This window comes from Panthera tigris, chromosome B1 (genome assembly GCF_018350195.1).
Source record: "Panthera tigris isolate Pti1 chromosome B1, P.tigris_Pti1_mat1.1, whole genome shotgun sequence".
NCBI lineage: Eukaryota > Metazoa > Chordata > Mammalia > Carnivora > Felidae > Panthera > Panthera tigris.
The window spans coordinates 148,895,794-148,912,570 of NC_056663.1; the positions used below are offsets into that span (position 1 = coordinate 148,895,794).

Here is a 16,777-nt window from a genome sequence, read left to right on the forward strand (position 1 = left end):
CTGCTGAATTATTTTTCTGGCATCTGCCTTAAAATCCGTATCAGATACTTCCAACTTCTTATTCATCTCAGTATTGGTATTTGTTGATATTCTTTTCTCATGCAGAGTGTGGTTTTCCTGGGTTTCAGTATGGCAAGTAACTTGTTTGTATTCTGAACATTTCAGTTTATGTTAGGAGACTCTTGATCCTATTTAATTCTTTTATTTTGGCAGATAGCCAACTTGTTTAGGTTTGGAGTATAGATTCTCACCAACTTTTGTGGTTTCAATAACAACTTAGTTTGCAGAGTCCTTGCAGTATTTATTCTAGTCTTCTGGAACATCCTCTCAATTCCTGCTGCCAGCAACATATATGGGAATAAAACAGGCTTCTCTCAGCTGCCTTGTATCCCTTGGCCATCCTCTGTGTAGGGGTGTGGTGGGCTTGAACCTACTTATGTCACAGGGGAGATAAAGGCTGATGCTGTCCCTGTGGGTGTCAGTCTGCAAGCTGGTGCCCTGATTGGGAAGTGGGGTTTGGGATGGTCAAGGGCTTATTACTGTCACTGTGCTAGTAAAATAGATAGCCAGCCCTGTGTTGTGAAACAGGAGATTTGGGCTCCTCACTAGGCCTCTGTTGTGCTTCTTCTTTCCCAGTATTTGGACGGAGAGAGCAGACTTTTCTTAGGATTTTTTTGTCTATGCCTATGGATGGTTTCAGATTGCAGGCCTTTCTTGGTCCCCAGTCCAAATGTAGGTGAGATGAAAACAAAACTAGGAAGCTCATCACACTGTCCTTCAAATACTGTAGTCTCTAGCCATTTTGCCTTCCTCCTTCCAGCTTTAAGAGTTATTTTACCGTTATCTGCTAGATGATTTTCAGGATATTTAGTTGTATTTAGTTATAGGAGAAGGGCTGAGAAAAGGGAGTCTACAGTCTTGTTCCAAAACTGGAGCTATTCAACTTTTGTCCTGCAGTGGAGCACATCTGCTGGGTGATGTTCACCTAGGAGATTTCATGTCTTCTCTGAAGTCCCTCAGTAGTTGCCGCAGATAGAAATAAGCCCAGACTAGTTACTCATGAATTGACCATAATTCCACTCCTCTCATTGTTCCATTCCTACAGAAGGTGACACTAGACTATAATTGACCTTACAGTGAAATGGTTGTAGAACAAGCTTTATACCTGAAGAAGTATTTAAATTATGTCCTTAATACTTTTGCCTCATACTGCTATTGGGAGGATATAAGCAATGTTTGTCATACTCCCTAGTAGATAGGACTCAGTAAATTACTAGTTATCAAAACTCCTCATTATTCATTTAGCAAGTATTTATTAAGAACCTATTTGTGCCAGGAAATTACCTCTCCTCATAGAACATTGTAATTGGAATAAGAAAGACAATGGCCCACTAAAAAATAAGTAAACAAAAGTTATATCAAATAATTTGAATTTTCATATTCAATAAAGAGAATAGAGAATGGGAGGTTGCTTTGATTTGTCATGCAAAGCCTGTCTGAGGAGAAGACTTTAAGTTAATTTCTGAATGGCAATAGGGAACCAACCATAAAAATGGCCAAGGGAAGAGCATTTCTGGCAGGGGACAACTAGAATAAAGACTGTATGAACACCTTGGCACAGCCAAGAAACAGAACGGCCAGGGTGACCACTGAGTCATGGCTAAAAGCAAGAACAGTTCAACATGACAACAAAGACGTAAATAGGGACCATGTCATGCAGATCCAGGTAGGAAGTTTCAGTTATAAAGATCAGGGAAGCCACTAGAGAATTATTAGCAAAACAAATTCAAAGGGATTCATTCTAATAAACAGTAATAAACATAAGCTTAGTTCCCTGCTGATGAACTCAATCTGAGTTTAGAGTCTGAAAGGTGCATTTATTTTTCAGGCCTACCAGAACTCCACACTAGTTTTCAACTGAACAAAACTGTAGATCTGGATTATTCATTATATTATCTGGCATGAGGAGCAATTCATATAATTTCGGGGAGCAGTCACTGATCATGATTTCTTTTATTTTACTTTATGACAAAATGACTAACATATTTTGAAGATTCATTAGTACACTGGTGGACCTTTATTCTACTGGGAGACTCTGTGGAGATGTCAGGCATCTAAGATGCTTTGAGTGCCTTTACCATATCACTAATGTGTGAATGAGGACAGAAGGAAATGGTGCCCACCATATAACAGTACACATGTAAAAGTAGTCCTAGACCCTCTTCTGTTTGACTTTCATTTTAATAAATTACTATGGCTAAATTAATTAGATGTAGTCTTCCTTCAAGAAAAATAATATCCTTCTCTATGCAGATGATTTTAAAATCATAACCCAGGATTTTCCTAGAGTCCATAAAGAGTTAGAAGAAGGGTTTAATTTATACCCAGGTCTCTTCTTCTGGTGGGATTTCATTTTATTGCCTTAAAATTAAAGAATGTCCTGACTAACTCAGCTCATCCCAACCAGAAATATTCATGTCATGTAGGCATAGTATTTCCAAATTATAATTGTTCTACTGCTGAGAAATCATCTTGCTTTTTCCAGATATGAATGAAGCACAAGCAGAGCACATTCTGAACAGCTGTAAGTTCGAGAATATCCCTGTGATGTTTGTAAATCAAATGCTAAAATTCAAAATACCGCTAGAGTTTCTCTATCCCCAGGTTTACTATTTCCCAAAAGTATGAAATATCTCTAAATGGATACATGATTTAACACTCTGTAAGAGGAAAAATTATTATTAATAATAATTGGCCATGCCTATATGGGCTCTTTGGAAATAACTTACTATTCCTCACAGAATGTTTCCCTGATAACTTATTTTAACAATTCCCTATCATTTTATTGTATTTATTCTTATTTGGCTCACTTTGTTAAAGTAGAAAATTTTGCTTAGAATTAAATAACACCCATTAATTTTAATATGTGAATTTTGATACAGTTGGGTAATGGCTATAATATTAGACAGGTATTTTAAATGTACCAGTGGTATTTTTCTGCAATAAGTAGTATACATTGTGCACTCAAAATTGTCAACGATCATGAAGTAAACTGTTGCACACAAGAAAATGACCTAGTAAGATATGAAAAAACAAACTTTAAACTGAAATTGCTTTAAATGCACTAGGGAGGATATTAAATAGTTTATTTTTTAAGTTAATCCTTTTTCAATTTGAATAATTATTCTATTACATAATTTTGATTAATTTTTTGAAGGCAAGACAAACTTATAACTGTTTCCATCTTTATGTGCTAAACATGCCTTGACATGTTTAAAACACTGTTTATAAATAACCATCTTATAGCTACACTTGTTGCAAGCGCAACATAATGATAGAGAAGTTGAATCTCTATAATGTACAGCTAATGTACAGCTAATGCTAATGTAACATTGTGTGTCAACTAAAATGAAACAATAAAATAAAATAAAAATAAAAAACAAAACAAAACTATCTTATTTCCTTCTGACAGGTTGTGGTAGAGGGAGAGAGTTTCCATCCATGGAACGAATTGCTGAAGGTTATCCTGCAAAAAGAGCTGATTGGCCATGGCAAGCCAGCCTGCAAATGGACGGCATCCATTTCTGTGGTGCGTCTTTGATCAGTGAGGAGTGGCTCCTGACTGCTGCTCACTGCTTTGACATGTAAGTCCTCAGTCTATACCAGCAGGATGACCAATTTCACCTTCTTTTCTTACCTTCATTTCTCATCATTCTCAAAATTTTTTCGTTCTTTTATGAGCATCTTAGGCCTCCCACTGGAACTCAACATTGTGAAGCAGGCTTAGGAAGAAATGATAGTTACTAAAGAATAGTAGAAAAATTAGAGAATCTTCAGCTGCAACTGGAAATATATTCCCCAGCAATCCTAATTTAACTAAGAACAAGACAACACTTCAAAAGTTAAGCACACTCACCAGTTTTCCTAAGATATATTGTGGATTTTTTAACTCTGCTAATAGTACCCTGATGCACAAATTTACATCAGATTATCCCACATGAATGTCTTTAGTCCTGCACTTTAATTATATCTTTTTTGAAGATGTAACATATGGGATACATGGAGATAATAATGAGATACAGTAAATCTAGTGAAATTCATATCAAGTGGGAAAATATTCTGAGTAAAATGTTAACTAAAAATAAAGGATGACAAAACAATCAATATATAAAGTGTGGCTCCAAGTTGACACCTCTCCCTCTCCTTCTCTCTCCCTTCTCCCTTTCTTTCTCTCTCAATACCTATACATACATTTATATTACTGCATTCATATGGGGGTATATATGTGCATGGATGTGTACATATATGGGCACATAAGTCTAATTTTTTATTTATTTATAGGCTTTTCAACTACTCTGTATTTCTTTTATAATCAAAACTAGCAATAATATTTTGTTTCCTTTAGAAAATACAAACTCCGCCTCAAGGGGAGTAAGCTACCTTAGAATGGGGAGGCGGGGCGGATTTGTATCACCTAAATGAAGCAGAGCAATCCTGGGGGAGATACCTCAAGTAGAGTGGGAAGACCCCGATCAACTATTACCTTAAACAATTTTCTTTTAACTTTTTTCTTTTTTTTAATTTATTTTTTAAATTTGCATCCAAGTTAGTTAGTATATAGTGCAACAATGATTTCGGCAGTAGATTCCTTCACCTTAAACAATTTTCCCTTCTACCACCTTTATGTCCTATGCTTATTTGGAGTCCTGGGCAACTTTAGATCAGAAATGAACCAACTGTAATACTTTTAATCTGTGATCAGTTACAAAAACCCCAAACTCTGGATGGCTAGTTTTGGAACAACTCTCAGCCCTCCTCTGATGAGAAGAAAGATACAATCAATTATCATTCACAACAACTATGCTACCCATAAGCATGATGACGACATTGCTGTGGTGAAGCTTTCCACCCCCGTCCTCTTTTCCAATGATGTGGGCAGAGTCTGTCTCCCAGATGATACTTTTGAAGTCTTGCCTCAGAGTCCAGTGTTTGTCACTGGATGGGGAGCATTAAAAGCTAATGGTGAGTATCTCAGTAAAAAGAACTAAGCAAAAAATGCAAAGCTGTCTTCCATTTGAATGGAGATATAAGATACAAAATCAAAATATTGAATGTAAGAGATGAAATCAAGATGTCCCATGAAAAATATCACAAAACAACAAACAAAAAAACCAGATATGGTGACTTATGGAAACTTTGGCTATTACTATTAGACAGTATCTATGTTTAATGCTTTCTTTATGGGCTATTTTGGTTATAATTTTACAGCTAGTTATAACTTCCTTTTCAAAAATTATTAAGGCATATTTTTTCATATCATTTACTTTTGTTGCTGTCTCTTTTTTGTATTAAAAAAATTTTAATGTTTATTTATTTTGAAAGAGAGAGACAGAGACAGAGAGATAGAGCATGAGCAGGGAAGGGCCAGAGAGAGAGGGAGATGCAGAATCCAAAGCAGACGCCAGGCTTGGAGCTGACAGCACAGAGCCCAACACAGGGCTTGAACCCACAAACTGTAAGATCATGGCCTGAACCAAAGTTAGACGCTTAACCACCTGAGCCACCCAGGAGCCCCATGTTGCTGTCTTTTATATGTAGAGATTCTGCCATGGCTGCATGAATCTTAAAGTATGTGATTTGTGAGCAGTAATAATGATAAATTTCTGTAATGTGTCATACAACTAAACAAAAACAGACTTAAGCAATTTTTTTAAGTAAACAATTTAAATGTCACGCCTGATGCTAACTATTAAATGGGACCCCTCTGATCCATGTATCTATGGAGCAGGTTTTAAGCCTCAGGATTTATACAGTTCAAAAGTACAACATTTTACTACATTTAATAATACACAATACACTGCAAAGATAGATCTTCAGATCTTGATAGGAGTCTCTGTTTCTACTTTTCTTAGGTGAGCAATTTACATATAGTTTAAGCAGCCATTGAATTTCTGATTCTTGTTCCAGTCTCTTGTTAAAAAGTTATAGTCTTATTTATGTACTTGCTCCAAAGATAGCTTTTATGTACTAAGTCTCTGTCACTTCATTTTTATAGAAATCTGCTTCCCTTCAATATGAACTCCAAAATTCTGATGTTGGGTCCAGGTTGTTATACTGTCATTATAATCTGAGAGTTCTTTTCCTCATCTTGGGGGATCTGCCTTGTTCTATAGGCAATGGTGATGAGAACAAAGGGGAATCAAATCCTTTGGGATTAGAAGGCCACTATACTGACTAGAGTAGAAATGGAAAGCATCTACCACTAGGGCAATACTACTACACTTCCTCTAGACCCTAATTAAACTTAACACCACCCCCTCCCAGAGTAGTAGTTTGGGAGTGATTTGGGACTTCATCATGAATCGTTCAATGCCCAATAGTGTGTATATTACTAAACTTTGATCTATCTACTCTAACAAGTTGTATACTTTCCAGAAATAATGTTATAAATTTGTAAGACGTCAGTCTAAAGTTAAGCATTAAATATTTGATTATGGTTTTCTCTGTGTTTTGAAACTGAGACAAGGACTAAGGTTTTCTTCTCTTACTTCCCCAAATTTTTCCAATTATATCTAATTAGAAATCTTGTTACCAGACAGCTTGTAAAATAGAAACTTTCTATTCTGGATGGTTTCTTCCTTGAATAGTTGATAATGTAAAATAGCTTGTTATATTATTAAGCACTTGAATTGACTTTTTAAAAGTTGAGATTAAGGAATTATAAGCACTTGAAGTTTAAAACTAGGCATCCTAGGCCAATTAACATAACACATAAAAGTAGGCACACAGAAATTATAAATAGTTTAAATACAGTTGATTAAAACCTAGGAATACCTATGAATTTTAAATGTCAATTAGAGAGGACAAAAGAGATAGTATTGAATATTGCTGAAGCATTTACACAAATAGTTTAGCCTGTTCTAAAAATCTGTATAAAGAATAGTGAGCAGATTCTTTCACTAGGATCATTTCAGAGAGAATCAGAAATGAAGAGAAAATGGTCATATAATGACCCTCCAGTGCTTAAAAATGGTGAAGAAATGCACCAGATCCTAGATAATCTTTAATGACTATAAAAGATTTAGGCTTAGTTTTTCAGCAAGATAGTTAACGCTAGGTAAGTGAATTTACTAGGCTTAATACAGAGAATTAGATTTATTTACAGTTAGTGACAAATTCCCTAGAAACCTATATCTTCTCTTATAAAAGCTCTAGCACTCACTAGACATCTTTGACATTGAAGTGCAGCTTAGTACCATGAGGGTTTTAAATACATAATTTCATACTCTACAATCCACTCCAATAGCTTCCATTGGCTGAAATCTAAATGTGGGACAAAGCACTATCATAATTGGTTACATTAATTATTTTTTTAAGTTTACTTATTTATTTTAAGAGAGAGAGAGAGAGAGAGATGGAGCACAAGTGGGAGAGGGACAGATAGAGAAGAAGAGAGAGAATCCCAAGCAGGCTCCTCACTGACAGTGTTAGCCAGATGCAGGGTTCAAACTCATGAACCATGAGATCATGCCCTGAGCTGAGATCAAGAGTCAAACTCTTAACCAGCTGAGCAACCCAGGCACCCTAACATTAATTATTTTTTAACCCTTACAACAGACATGTGAGATAGGTATCATTTACTCCTTTTAGTGAGTAAACTGATGCTTAGTGAGATTAAATAACTTGCCCAAGGCTAAATAGCACATAAATTGTGCAGTATTCAAACTCACACGTGCTACTGCTAAGCCTAGAGTCTTTAGCACAGAATTACCCTGATTCGTTGGTCAAATTGGCAGCACTGCCCTCCTTCCTCCTTTTAATTGTCTTTGAACCTTTTGTAAACAGTGCATCCATCTTTATATGAAGGACTAATACAGTCTTTAAAATAAAAGCTGCTTAGGGGTAATGAGAAGAATACAATGACTAAAACGGTACAATACACAATTAAAAGCACTTTTCATATAACAACAAATCAATGAATGTGTGGATCATTAGTAAAACAAGATTTAAATCTTATCTTGGTATTGGTTACTTACCCTGGAATTAGTTGTGGACAGCCATTTGAGCTATTATCAAAGTTGATATGGTCTTTCTGATGAAGCAGTAGGGTTCCATTTATTCAGTATTAAAATTACTTTCTGATCGTACAACCTCACTCTGTACTGCTCTTCCTGAAGGATTTTCAATTCCCATTGTAGCTGTGTATTTTAAAGTGATGTGGCAGATTTCCAGGTAAAGTAAGGTAAACTATCACAGATTTTCCCAGGTGGTGAAAAATGCCCTGGGTTTAAATGTGATGTTATCCTCCATTTAGCTATGTGATCAGAGCAAGACTCATAACCAGTTAAGCTTTGGTTTTCTCATCTGAAAAAGAGAATATTCATACCTACTTTTGTTGGTTGTTGCAAGGATTAAATAAGACAGTGGAAGTAAATGTACCAAGAATGGTACCTAGCACCTAGAAGGCATGCAAGAAATATAACTTGAACCTGAGCACTGTCATCGAGCTCAGAGTCCTACAACTTTAAGACATATATCTTATCACCAGTACATCCTTTATAAAACACAACAATTAACTATCATAAGCAACAATGTGAAAATTCTTCATCTATTAATTATTTTCTTCTTTAGGTCCTTTTCCCAATACTCTGCGACAAGTTGAAGTAGAGATCATAAGTAATGATGTATGTAATCAAGTTCATGTATATGGTGGTGCTGTATCATCAGGAATGATATGTGCTGGATTCTTGACAGGAAAGCGAGATGCCTGTGAGGTAAGAATAGACTCAAATCCACAAAAATTAGTGTGTTGAATGGAGGTGGCCTCACTGACTATAGACCGATGTCACTTCATACAACTATAAAATTAAGTTGACGAGGAGGGAAGAGAGTGTAAAAAGAGGGAATGGGAGAACCTTAAGAAATACCCCTCATTTAATACCCTCGTATTGTCCAGAACCATATGTAAAAAAGGACCATCAGTTGCAAATTAGTACTTTGATTAGAGAAAAAGACTGGAAGCAGATAGTAGAAACCAAGCCAAGAAGCCACACAATCATTGCTTCAAGTCTCAATGATAACCAATTAGGTGTCTGACCCCTACTACTTGTAAGGCACTAGGGAATGGAGTCTGAAGATCCCTCCATGGCCAGAGCCATCATCCCACCCGCACTTAACCCTTTTAACCATTAGTAGTCTACATTCATATAGAATCACACCATTTAGGAAGAGAATACATTTATCAACACTTATTCATATTAAAGTGTTGCCTCACAAATTATATCTAAAAACTAAATAAATAGCATTTCACTAAACCATACAAAATCTTAGGATTAAACATTTAAGGAGAATATCAGTTTTAAAGTCAGGCTACTTAAAAGACTAAAAATAAGTAACTAAAATAATGAAGTTTTAACTTGGGTCCAATAGTTTAGCAATTCTTAAAAGATGAGGAAATGTTTTGAGAATTTGACACATATGAGTGCTTTACTTAAATGCAAAGGGCCCACTATTGATCTGCCACTACCTGACTGTAATGTGATATAATAAATATTCATTCACTTATTCATTCCATTTTTCTTTTGTATATTGCAAGGTAACTTGGCAATTACTGAAGGAAATATAAACATTTAAAAAAAAAAAAGCCTACACTGAATCCACAATGAATTTACAATCTAATAATATAGCAAACAAGTAACGAAAAGAACAAAAACATAGGATTTGGCTACATATTCTGAATATAAGATCTCCTTCCACTCACTTTCCTTCCTGAGGAGAAGCAAAAACAAGGCGGTCCACAACACAACCGGATAACATGACTTTTGAGCAGAAACATAAATCTACGTAAAAGATGTTCTCTTTCCATTAGTCCATGTTCCCATGCTTCCTTCGCCAGCAGCAAAGTAAAATACTAAGGACCTAAATTAGGATGTGGTCTTACAGGAAAAGAGCTAAGAAGCATTGCTTTTAGTAACCAGAGTTTTCACACTCTGTCCACTGAGCCCTAAAGGCTACATGGAAAGAGAAGGGAAGGGAGCTAAGAGCCAAAACTCTAGGATCCCAGGCCTGCTTCAAACAGGATAATTTGTCTTATAAAATAAGTCTATAATGGGCTTCCATATAGGTTTATTGCTAAAAGATAAATTTAAAAATCATCTGTCTAAATAAACCTTGGGTTAAAGATATCAGGGAAGTCCTCAGGATTCACACACTTCAAACCAGTTCACTAGGGCTAGGGATTAAACCTTAGTTTGGGAACAAAAGTCTGTCAGTGATAAACCCTGCATCAGGCTCTGTGCTGACAGCTTAGAGCCTGGAGACTGCTTCAGGTTCTGTGTCTTCTTCTTTCTCTGTCTTTCCACTGCTCGCTCGCTCTCTCTCTCTCTCTCTCTCTCTCTCAAAAAGAAACATTTTAAAAAGTTAAAAAAAAACACAAATTCATAGCAAGTGACTATATCTAGCTAACAGAAGAGGCTTCATGGATGTGACATATAGTTGAGCCTTGAGTTCATCACTTATGTAACTATTGTATGCCTGGACTCAGGTTCAGTTTGTGCTCCCTGTTTAGATAGAGCAAAACTAAAAACTATACAAGGGTAAAACTGAAATATTAGGTTTATTCACACTACTCCAGATGAAGATATTAACACAGATAAGTAGAAGTAGTAAGATAAAAACAGGTAATAAGCAATAAATTCAATTGTTATATTAATAACAATGGTAAGTAAAAACAGAATTCATTTTATATGCTTTTGTTTATTTTATTTTTTACATTTTTTAATGTTTTTATTTTATATGTGAGAGAGAAGGAGAGCATGAGCAGAGGAGGGGCAGAGAGAGAGGGAGACACGGAATCCAAAAGAAGCTCCAGGCTCTGAGCTGTCAGCACAGAGCCCGACACGGGGCTCGAACCCACAAACCATGAGATCATGACCTGAGCTGAAGCCAGACACTTAACCTACTGAGCCACCCAGGCACCCCTACATACTTTTATTTAAAATATTAATTTAATAGTCATTCACAGGCTCATAAACTTTCATTTTTTACTCCCCTTTATTTATTGCATTGACAATGTACATTTCTTCTTCTGCAGGGTGATTCTGGAGGACCTCTGGTTATAGCACGTGATAGAAACTGGTATCTTATTGGGATAGTAAGCTGGGGAATAGACTGTGGAAAAGAAAACAAGCCTGGACTTTACACCAAAGTGACTTGCTATCGGGACTGGATTAAATCTAAAACCAACATCTAATGCAACAATCACCTGTACATCCAAAATGTTAATGTGGTCGCTAGCAAATTGTTTTGCTAGAATGTGTTGCTATGTATATTGTCATCGAGTTCAAGATGCAAATAAGCATGAACGGACAACATTCTCCTTAAACATGAGGAAAGCAGACTTTCTTTTACATCATCTGAAATGTTTTGCTAACCTGAACATACAAGATATCATCAACTCCACAATGATCTGCCATTGCTGCTAAGTGTCTCCCATGATCTCCTTGCTCATTTTTCTGTTCCTACTCATTTAAAATGAGAACAATCCAGTTTAATCAGACAAGTACCAATTGGCTAAGCATTCTCTATTTTTTCTTCCCCGACAGGGCACACTGCCCTTCCCTGACTCCACAGTTTTCATGTTCCTCACCAAATAATCTTCATTAAGAATCTGTAGGTTCACTGTACTAGACAAATCAAGGTAATTAGTTCTGGCCAATGTGAACACAAATGATGGAGGGGCACTAGGCATGAAACTGGGACTTAAGAGATGGCCCTCCTATCAGCCCTTTCCCATTTGTCCTCACATGCACATTCACCTCTCTCTGAGACTTGAAAAACATTGACATGACAGTGTAGATTTTAAAGTGTAAACAACTACCTAATATTTGCTTTGGAACAATAAATAAATCTGTGTACCAGACAGGAAAACTGAAAACACTGCCTAGCACAGATTCTGTGCTACCCTACCTAAAAATTCCTTTTTTTTTTTTTTTTTTTTTTTTTTTGTACTTAGAAAATAAAGAGAAAGTTTCTTGGTCTTTTTGTTAGATGGAAATGGGAAGATAAAAGGACTCTGTGAGAAGGAGCTCCTTTCCATCTCTAAAAATGAGAGATGTTCCAAACCTGGTATAAATTAACTTTTCACTTATGTTTTATTATATCTTACTGCATTTTCTTTTCTAAATAGCTTTATTTTCAATCAACTTCAGAACAAGTAAAGGATCCACAGAATAAGAAGCCAATATAAATTAGATATTCATAACCAATTTGATATAAGATTTTGGAAAAGATCTGATTGTCTAATATTTAAATTTACTGTTAAAAATGGCTGGCATTCTTTATAGTATTTTTGGAGAATACTCAAATAATCCAGAAAGCATCTTCGGAGAGATTTAACTTATATGACAAAATAGTCATTTTCATATGTATTTAAATGTATATTTCCTGACACTATATATGACTATGGACTAGTATTAAACAAAACTCAAACTTTTTCTGTGCTTCTAAACCTTTGCTCCCCCTGTTATGATTAATTTGGCTAATGAAATAACTGCTGTGCTAAGATTTTCTTCTGAGTTTTATATCAGCTGAGAGTCTTTCTTGGTCCACATACATAATGTTATATTGTATACATTAAAATATATTTATAATAATAAACTCAACCTCATTTCCTTTGAATCATCAGTATATTGCATTACACATCTCAACTTTTGCCCTGCTGACATTAGTCAGAGATAATTCTTTGTTGTGGGGGGAAGGTGGCAGCTATCCTGTGAACTGTAGAATGTTTGCAACATTTCCTACCTCTATACACTAGATGCCAGTGGTAACCCCCACCAAGTTATAATAACAGCAAATGTATCCAGATATTGCCAAACGTTGCCTGTGGGGCTAAATCACCCCCATCTGAGAACCACTGCCATGGAGTCAACAGTCAGAGGAAAAAAGTCACTTGTTAAAAATCTTACAACCACAATTTTCTTACATGGGTCTGAGCATATCTTTCTTCTCCCTTTTCTTACAATGCAAATGTGTTGAGAATGCTAAAAAGACCGTCTATGATGATTACTCTCATATCCAAAAAATCCTAACCAAATTAAGATCATTTGGAAAGTGAACCTGTTCAGGCAAAGGAGGCTGTTTATATAGATCTATTGAGACAGAAGTCTATCTATAGATAGATGTCAACTGGTCTATATAGATTAGAGAAATCTATATAAATTTCTCTCTAGAAAGAGAGATATTTGTCATACACCTAAATCCTGCATAATCATACCACATATATATTCTATTTAATATTCTCTGAATGAATAAATAAATACTGCCTGAAAAAAGATTTACAATTTCGGCTGAGGCAGAATGGCTCAGTCCATCATTCACTAGCATTGTAGAGTGGAGAATAGGAAGTTGCATAGCATCACTATGCACTAAAAGCTGCATTATCTGAAATAGTAGCCACAAGTCAGACGGGACTATTTAGATTTAAATTAATTAAAATTAAGTAAAGTTCATTTAATTGAACTTTATAATAGTATCAGTTATACTAATATCATTTCTAATATAAAAGAGTCAAATAAGGCTAATGGTACCATATTGGGTAGCACAGATATACATCATTTCCAAAATCATGAAGTTTTATGGACATCACTGGCCTACAGCATTGTATGCAACTACTTGCATAAATCACTTATTCATCTAACAAACATTTCTTGAAACACTATATGTCAGACATTGGATATTCTAGATATTGGGTATATAATTGTATATAAAACCAAGTCCTGTTCTCAAGACAACATAGAGGTAAAAGTATTTTTGATAATTATTGTTAAAAGTAACAGAGCCTTTGGGTAGTGTGTTTGGCCATGCATATCATGGTGACTTCCAGACTCTTCCTCTAGTGTCATTGGCCCACTAGTACAGAATGTTCTTTGTATAAGCTATATCAGGCCCAGAGACCCATAAGGAAATTGAAGTGGTCACAAGTGGAATTTTCAACCTTAGACAAAGATCCCAGAACTTCTTCAATAAATAGTATATTAAAGAATAAAAACGTTTAAAAAATATATTTTTATTATTTTATTTAAGAATAAAAATACTTCGGTAGCTTTTTAAATCAGATAATATCTTATAATCCAGAAAGATATTTTAATGGCAACAAAAGAGTAGCAAGTAATAGAGGAGCATCAGAGTGACTTAGTCACAAAATTTAAAAATATCAAGTAATATTTTAAGCAAGAAGCCAACCCAGGTATAAAACAGGGACTGGATTGTGCAATATGTTAATATTGTTTTATTATAGATGAATCCAAGAAATGTAGAAACAACAGATCACTATAATCCAAACCTATGTTCATTAAAAACCCAGTAAGAAACAGACCAAATGTGTTACTATGCTGCCATCTCCTGGTCTATATAATTTATTTAAATATACTTTTACTGTAATTGCATTTCAGGCTCTAAAGTTGCATAAGCTATTTTCCAACACAGATTAGTAGAAAGAAAAATCAGACAATCTCTCCCCAGTTATCTCCTGAGGTAATCAAAGTTTAAAACTGTATATCCTTAGGGCGCCTAGGTAGCTCAGTTGGTTGAACAATCGACTCTTGATTTCAGCTCAGGTCATGATCTCATGGTTCATGGGGTCGAGCCCCACATCAGGCTTTGTTCTGAGAACCTGTGGAGTCTGCTTGGTATTCTCCATTTATCCCTCTCTCTCTATCCCTCACCCACTAGCACTCCCTCTCTTTCTCAAAATAAATAAACCTTTAAAAAAATGCATATATCCTTTCAAATTGTTCTGTTTATACAAATATAAACAAATATATTCATTCACTTATAAAGAGCTTATCCACTTTTTTAAAAAATAGCAACATTTTATATGCATTCTTATATATGCAACGTGTGTGTGTGTGTGTGTGTGTGTGTGCGCGTGTGTGTGTGTGTGCGCGCGCGCACGTGTATGTGTGTAGTATCTGGGCTTTTGTTTCTGCTAAAATAATGTACTAGAGTAAGATATTCCCTCCAAATCAAAAAAAATCAGATAAACTATAGATGAAAGAAGCAAACATGGGTTCTAGGCCAGCAAATGAAAATAAAAGTGAAAGGCTACGAGACTAGGCTCTCGTGAAGTGAATTATGTAGGGAGGGTAGGTGGCTGACACCCTGGGTGGAATAAAAGAACAGGTCAAAGAAACACTGTTTATGTTTTACTCTTGCAGTTCCCAGCACCCTGCCTGCCTTATATTGCCTTAACAATACATTCACCTGCCCTTCAGACCAGAAACTAATCACAGCAATCCAGACAACTACTTTTGGGAGTATCAGGGCAAACACCTACTAAGGGGAGGAGGCTCTAGAAAAAGTGACCACTAATCAGATGCTTTCAGGTATTCCTCACCCTCACTCCTCCAAACCCCAGGACGGATGCATTAAAGCTTAAGTAGCTGGTTTCCTCCGGTACTGCTTCCCTCTGAGGCCAGCTCTATAGCTGCTCCTGGTGTGGTCAGCCTGCACCTGCAGGGGTGAGCCACCACTGAACTTCTTAGCCGCGCTGGAGCCCCTCTCACCAGCTCATTTCTAAGGCTTTGGTAAACGGTGTGTCATCTTGGCCTTCCCATAAAGCACATCTCCCACAGGGTCTTCTGGCTTCACATGACAGATCCATTCCAGCATGGCCACTTCCCTCAGCTTCTTAATTTCTTCCGCCACTGCCTGCCAGGACAACTGGGACGTTTCTGTTTCCCTCAGCTTTGGCTATTTCTTTCCACAAGATGTTAAGAGCCACTCCAGAAGCAAGACGTCCCCAGTCTCCTTGGGTCCTTGCCAGGGTGTTAATTCTATATTTTGAGAACATCAATGAATTCTTTTCCAGTCTTCCATTCAGCCCTCCTTCATCAAGCACACTCAAAACCCAATGTCAGGAACAGGAGTACTCTTCTCACTAATTCTCATAATCCCTCAAGTGCACAGTCTCCTTCCTCCCTTATCAGACCCAGCACATTCTAGTAGAGTTATCGACAGGTTTTCAGTTGAGGAAGGGGAAAGGGCTTGTGGAGAAAGCGCTCGCCAGTATCTTGCTGCATGGGAGAAGGGCTGGCTTTTACTAAGGAGTGAGGAACTACTTCTGCAAATTCTCAGGATTCAGAGGATCTGTAGAACAATATCCTCAAGGACATCCATCCACTTGACTCCAAATTGCATTTCAAGGTCCTAGGTATTCCAAACCAGGGACCTGACCTAAAGAAGCATAGCAGATCTGCTTTGACCAAGCATTCAAATTCTGAGAAACTAACTATTAGGTCTTCAGCCTGATGCTGAGCCATGTCTACTATTTCTCTGTAGAAGATTAAGGCCTCTTTGTAACCTATCTCACATAGCTTTTAACTGATTACAAAGGACTCTCAGCTTCTCCTTATCCTTCTGCAGGGCAACATGCAATTTAGCAGTAACCAGCCAACTCCACTATCTTTGTAGCACTCCTCCTTCTCATCTTGCCTCATCAATTGCCTGAACCATAATGGCTGCAATCATGCCCCTCCCAGGAAGTTTTCCCAGGTCACTACTGGTGATATCTTCAGTAATTCAGGTCTCACCTTATGCCAGGGATTATCTGTGCTCTGCATGCTTCTCAGGGTGGTATTCTCTTTACCCAACAGGCAATGAAGTGAGTTAGTCAGTCCTAAATTTTCTCAGACTATTCAATCAAACCTCAAGGTGGGATTTGAGAGATTGGGGAAATTTCTGTGAAGAAAATGGAATAATTCCTGGAAGAGTCAAA

General features: G+C 36.5%; 1 protein-coding gene across 1 annotated transcript in view; it reads left to right on the forward strand.

Moving 5' to 3' along the window:
- Positions 1–11,251, forward strand: part of LOC102960647 (transmembrane protease serine 11G-like) — a 54,209-nt gene extending 42,958 nt beyond the window's left edge. The window contains exons 6-10 of the mRNA XM_007086956.2: positions 2,546–2,584; positions 3,473–3,644; positions 4,763–5,022; positions 8,632–8,774; positions 11,093–11,251. Of these exons, the coding sequence (XP_007087018.2) occupies positions 2,546–2,584; positions 3,473–3,644; positions 4,763–5,022; positions 8,632–8,774; positions 11,093–11,251 (773 nt within the window). The remainder of the gene's footprint in view (positions 1–2,545; positions 2,585–3,472; positions 3,645–4,762; positions 5,023–8,631; positions 8,775–11,092) is intronic.
- Positions 11,252–16,777: the final 5,526 nt, after the last annotated feature.